Source organism: Pediculus humanus, genomic scaffold, assembly GCF_000006295.1.
Source record: "Pediculus humanus corporis 1103172108232 genomic scaffold, whole genome shotgun sequence".
NCBI classification, from domain to species: Eukaryota; Metazoa; Arthropoda; class Insecta; order Psocodea; family Pediculidae; genus Pediculus; species Pediculus humanus.
The window spans coordinates 92,295-98,294 of NW_002987802.1; the positions used below are offsets into that span (position 1 = coordinate 92,295).

The window sequence follows — 6,000 nt, forward strand, 5'->3', positions numbered from 1 at the left end:
AATTTTTAAATAATAATTCGTTATAATGCAGCACGACGATGTAAGTATATATACATAATTTTTATTTTATTTTTAAGTAATAAAAGACTTATTTAAAGTTGATGCATCAAATTTTATTTATAAATAAATTTCTGTGTCCAATTTTTAAAATTTATTAATTAAAAAAAAAAAATTGTTTTAGGTGGTTTGGAGTGTGATTAACAGATCATTTTGCTCATTTAAAACAAGGTAAGATATTTTTATTTATAATTGTTGAGTTTGATAATTGATTTTGTTTCTTTGTTTTTACTTTTTAAAATAATTTGACATTTTTTTAATCTACCATTTGTCATTAAATTCAAGATTGTATTTCATCTAAATAATTTTTTTTTTTTTTAGCACAGCAACTCAAAAATTTTGCAGAAATGAATATAACTTGACTGGATTGTGTAGCAGGTCTTCTTGTCCTTTAGCAAATAGTAGATATGCCACAGTTAGGGAAGAAAAAGGAATAATATATTTGCTTCTTAAGACAGCTGAAAGGTTAGTTTTTTTTTTTTGGTAATCGTTTAATGCAAATTTTTAAATTATTAACGAAATTTATTTTTTTAGGTCTCACTTTCCGAATAAAGAATGGGAAAAAATAAAACTATCAAGAAATTTTGAAAAGGCTATTTATCAAATAAATGAAAACTTGTTGTATTGGCCTTCATATTTAAAATCAAAATGCAAACAAAGATTTGTGAAAATTACTCAATATTTAATAAGAATGAGAAAATTACAGCTGAGAAGACAGTAAGACATAATTATTTTAATGTTATATAAATTTTTTTTGAATTTATTACTTTTATGTTTAAAATTTTAGGATTGTAATTCTTAAAAAAATTTCATGTGCTTTTAGGAAGAAATTAGTTCCTTTGCAAAGAAAAATAGAGAGAAGGGAGAGAAGGAGGGAAGATAAGGCTTTGATTGCTGCTAGATTGGATAATGCCATTGAAAAACAATTATTAGAAAGACTTAAAGCTGGAACTGTGAGTATAATTTGTTTTCAGAGTAACTTTGTTATTTGAATTTATTTTAAACGAATGAAATTTTTCATTCCAGTATGGTGATATTTACAATTTTCCTCAATATGTATTTGATAAAGCATTAGACAAGGAGCAAGTAGAAGAAGAAATTGAAGAAGAAGAAGGAGAAAGTGATTTAGATGAAACTGACAAAAATAAGGCAAGATAATAATAATTTAATATATATTATTTCTCTTAAATTTTTTTTTTTTTAAGTATAACATTGATTTTTGTTTTTATAGGATAAGAGTAGTTTAAAAATGCAGGAATTTGAAAATGAATATATTGCTGCAGAAAGTGATGAATCAGAAACAGAGGTTGCATTGAATGAAAATGCATCAGATATAGAAGAATCTGATATAGAGGACATTGAGGTAATTTTCGATTGATTATAGTAATTCATTAAATACTCCATTTGAATCACAATTTGAATCAACCAAAAAATGCACTTGTAATTTTATTTTAGGACATTGGTCTTTCATCATCAAAATTGAGAAAATTAAAATCGACAAAAGGTGAAGTAGAAGTGGAATACGAATATGAAAATAGTAGTCGACTACAAGAAACATAATGATTTAAAATATATTTGTTTCTTTTAACAAATTAAATGATATAATTACAAAAAAACTATTGACATTTTATAAATGATTTTATTATGAAAATTTTCATAAAGTTATCATGTGACCAAAGTATTTAAAACTCTTGCACGTAAATTATGAATTTATAAAATGTATACCAACATAATGAGAATAATAAAAAAAAATGAATCTGAATTTAAAATATTCTGTTTTTAAACCCATCTGTATCTGTATTTTCATTTACTTTTTGAGTTAGTATTATATCTGTTATTCTTAAATAAGTCAATTGATCTTTTTTAAAATTAAGCTTCATTCTGTTTTTTCTTTTTCTAAATAAAAATAATGGATAAGCATGAGTAAATGTGTTTTCAATAATAGTGGCTAAAACACAAACTTGATCCATCAGAAGCAGAGGTCTTCCTATTAAAGTAAAATCAGATGATCCCACTAAAAGTACTTTTTCTAAACGAATTTTATCGCCAGCAGTAGGACCCCAAGGATATCTTATGACTAGAATATCTTCATTAGTAACTTTATACTGTTGTCCATTAATAGAAACAACGGCAAATAGCCTTCCGTGTGTATTATTTATAATTTGATTATTAATATTTGTTATTATTTTTTCAGAGAAATTTTTTTCCGTTTCACTAATATTTTTTATCACATTCTGTTTTTCACTGTTGACAGAATAACACCGATTTATCACTCTTTCGCTCAAATAACGATTAATGTCTATATTTACTGAAGTATTTAAATTGTTTTTAAATAAAAACTGTCTTGAAAATAAAAACCTACTAAATGGGATTTGTCTCATTTTAAATATATATGAGAACTGTGAAAAAAACACACGATCCGAATAAAAATAATATCAAATCTTTGAGGTAACCAATATTTTAGTTTATTTTTTAAATGCTTTGAAATTAAATATAACAAAATTGCAAAAATTTTAGGTTAACAAACAATTCGTTTAAAGAATTTCTGAGCGCGCTCTTGATTTCGATTCGTTTCCTTTTACTGAATTACAATTTACCAGAATTCTTTGTTATATTTGTTTAGTTATTAGTGAAAATACGCTTAGTGTAGTAAGCAGTTTAAACGGAAAAAAAAAAAAAATATATATATATATACAGTTTATTTCAAAATTTTTTTTTAAATATAATATATTAAAATTAAAATTATTAAAATAATTAATAGTTTTAGGTGGGCAATTTTTTTTTGTTGTAAATAACAATCCGCCATTTTATGAAAATTTGAATCATTTTGTTTTGGTATTTGAATGTGAAACCATCTTTTGTGACGTCATCTGCGAGTCAGTCCGCGATCACTTCTCTAAGGGAGTTGGAATTGAAATCTTGTTGGTTGTGATTTTTTGGTGGTCATAATTATTGATTTAATTTTTTACTTATGTGTCTAAATTCAAAACTTTAAATTGTTAGAAACTTAAAAAATGGCCTTAACAGGTACTTTACGAGACGAGTTTATTGTGGGTGGAAAGTATCGTTTAATGAGAAAAATTGGTAGTGGTTCCTTCGGGGATATTTATTTAGGAATTAATATCAGTAATGGCGAGGTAAGAAAATATTAATTATATAAAATAATTTTCGTTTAATATTATTATTTAAATCTTTGTTAAATTTTTTTATTTTTTGAGTTACATTATTGATATATTTAAATTTATAATTATATCGCCAATGAAGTATGTGTATTCCAGCCATTTGCTTTCGTCATATGTTCGACAGCCATTTTGGTTTTTTCAATAATTTTTATTTAACTTTTTCCAAATTTTAAAGCAACATTTATATTAAAAAATACAAATAATATTTAAATTATGTTTTTTTTTCTCTCTGACATTAAAAACGGTCGATTTAAAAGGAAAAAAAAATTTAACAAAAATTTCTTACCAAATAATCAACCATTACCAAATATGAATAATATTGTCACAATTAAAACTATAATTTGATTAATAATAATAATAATAAAAATAAAATAAATAAAAAATTATAAGATGTTAGGATTTTTTTTTTTAGAAATCAATTCATATGGTACACTAATGATGAGTTCATAATAATTTAAACTTTTTTGTGAAATTATAACTGTTTTTTTATTTTTAGAAATATTTGCCCAGTAAATGAAAAGGTTTTTTTTTTTTTTTTGTTTTTGTATTTTTAGTAAAAATTTTCTTTGGAGATGAAGGTATCATCACATATTAAAATATAAACCATTTAAAATATTGCACTTGATTATTATTCATTTAAAATGGTATTAATTAAATGAACTGATATCTTGAACTGTTTAAAAGTAAAAGTTTTACTCGAGTAAAAATTTTTTAATTAATTATCAATTACTCCGATAATTATTTCATTTTAAAATTTAATAATAAATAAAATGTCAAAGGCTTACACTAAAAGGTTTTATTTATAATTGCTATTAGTAATTAGTTAATATTATAATTAAACAAATAAAATTTTATTGTTTATTTAATTGACAAATTGATTTTTGTTTTTTTTTTTTTCTCTCTCTCTCTCTCTCTCTCGTTATCTTTCTTTATTATGCATATGTTTGCATAAGAGCGAATAAAAACAAACATTTTATATATATATATATATATATATATATATAGTAAATTAAATAAAATTTTGAACCCTATTATTATTATTATTTTAATGGTTGTTAACATGCATTATTTTTACAAAAAAAAATTTTTTTTTTTTTTAGTTTTTCTTAAGCATTTATTTAAAAATTTGCACACAGATATCGTACTTGAAATGTTCATGAATGAATGTATCATTTTTAAACTGTAAAGGTCATATTATTTAACTGAGAAAAATCTTAGCCTAAATACTTGATCATTATATTAGTATATATATTTTTTTTTTACAATTTTAATAATCTACATTTATTCACATCATTGACAATTTTGTACGTTATTAGACTATGTTTCATGTAGTAAAAAAAAAAAAAAAAAAACAGTTTTTTTCCCCCTTTAGTTTTCTTAATTTATTTTATATTTATATTTACTTTTATATTGCGTGTACAAATTACGCGTGTGTGCGTGTACGTATGTAAATTTTACATCCATTATATTAAATCTATGGTTTTTATTTAGTACTTGTAAGGGGGGGAGGGGGAAAAAATAAAAATTGTATTTTTATCTCGATAACTAAATTAAAAAAAAAAAAAAAAAAAAGGATTTTGTGTACTTGGTGTAATGACCAATGCATTTAACTTTTAATACCTTTTATACTTTTTTTTTTTTTTTCTATACCTTTTTTCTATTTTGTTAATATTGATTACAGGTATGTGTGTGTAACTATAAAAACTTGTGATGTTTCTTATTTTTAATTTTTCTTATAAGAAAAATTTAATTCATAATTTTTTTTCTTTTTTTTTTGTAATATTGAAAGCGTTTTTCTCAGGTGTGTAATTTCAAATTTTGTACAAAAATAATTTGTAAAAATTTAATGCCAAAATTTCCATTTCTCTTATTATTTCCATTCTTCATTATTATTATTATTATGAAATGGAAGAATATTAAAAAAGAAAGAAAAAGAAAGAAAAAAAAAAACGTATAGCCTTGGCGCCAAAAAAAAAAAAAAAAAAAAAAAGTTTGTTATTTTGCGTCAAGGTAAAACGTTTAAATAAATGTTTTATTTTAAACAAATTATCATTATTATTATTATTATTATTATTATTATTATTATTATTTTAAATTGATTTTATTGGTAATTTATTTATTTATTTATTTATTTTAATTTGTTGTATTTTTTTTTTTTTTTAGGAAGTTGCTGTTAAAATGGAATTTACAAGAGCTAGACACCCACAATTGCAGTATGAAAGTAAATTATACAAAATATTAAATGGCGGAGTAGGAATACCGCATACGAGGTAAGAAACTCAAAAAAGTTAATCAATCAAAAACTCGCTCCCTTTTTCTTTTCCTCCCTTTTTTTTTTTTTTTTTTTTGTAATTTAAAATTCAGCAGCAGCAGCAACAACAACAGCAGCATTTTGTTATTGCTGTTTAAAAAAAAAAAAAAAAAAAAAAAAAAAAAACTAGTTGAAAAATTTATATAAATACAAAGTAGAAACACTTTGTCATATTAAAAAAAAAAAATAATAATAATAATTAGTATATTTTAATTTATTAAATTTTTTTTTTTACAGAAAATTTTAAAGGGGAGGGGGTGGGGAAAAAATTCAATATAATAATAATTAGATACTTTAGTGATTTTGTCGTCAAAAAATTATTTTGCCGAAAAGTTTTCATCAAACATCCATTTTGTGTTTTAGATCAAAAATTGATTGATTGTTCATTTTACAATTAAATTATTATTGTTAAAAGGTTTTGTTTGTAATTTGTTTTTATTATTATTATTA

The 6,000-nt window shown here is 22.4% G+C and overlaps 3 protein-coding genes across 3 annotated transcripts in view; 2 read left to right on the plus strand and 1 right to left on the minus strand.

Annotated features, from left to right (window-relative positions):
- Nucleotides 1–25: 25 nt before the first annotated feature.
- On the plus strand, nt 26–1,435 carry Phum_PHUM456300 (maintenance of killer 16 mak16, protein, putative; the record flags this gene model as incomplete). Its single annotated transcript, XM_002429877.1, has 7 exons — nt 26–40; nt 182–228; nt 379–522; nt 592–774; nt 881–1,010; nt 1,084–1,143; nt 1,289–1,435. The coding sequence occupies 7 exons, from the start codon at nt 26–28 to the stop codon at nt 1,433–1,435; spliced, it is 726 nt and encodes a 241-aa protein (XP_002429922.1).
- Nucleotides 1,436–1,820: 385 nt separating this feature from the next.
- On the minus strand, nt 1,821–2,438 carry Phum_PHUM456310 (mitochondrial 50S ribosomal protein L21, putative; the record flags this gene model as incomplete). Its single annotated transcript, XM_002429878.1, has 2 exons — nt 1,821–2,196; nt 2,320–2,438. 2 exons carry the CDS (start codon nt 2,436–2,438, stop codon nt 1,821–1,823), a joined length of 495 nt encoding a protein of 164 aa, XP_002429923.1.
- Nucleotides 2,439–3,071: 633 nt separating this feature from the next.
- The window catches only part of Phum_PHUM456320 (cAMP-dependent protein kinase catalytic subunit, putative), a gene marked incomplete at both ends in the record, with an annotated part of 5,147 nt that continues 2,218 nt past the window's right edge, over nt 3,072–6,000 (plus strand). Inside the window, 2 exons of the mRNA XM_002429879.1 lie at nt 3,072–3,194; nt 5,403–5,509. Coding sequence (XP_002429924.1) covers nt 3,072–3,194; nt 5,403–5,509 — 230 coding nt within the window. The remainder of the gene's footprint in view (nt 3,195–5,402; nt 5,510–6,000) is intronic.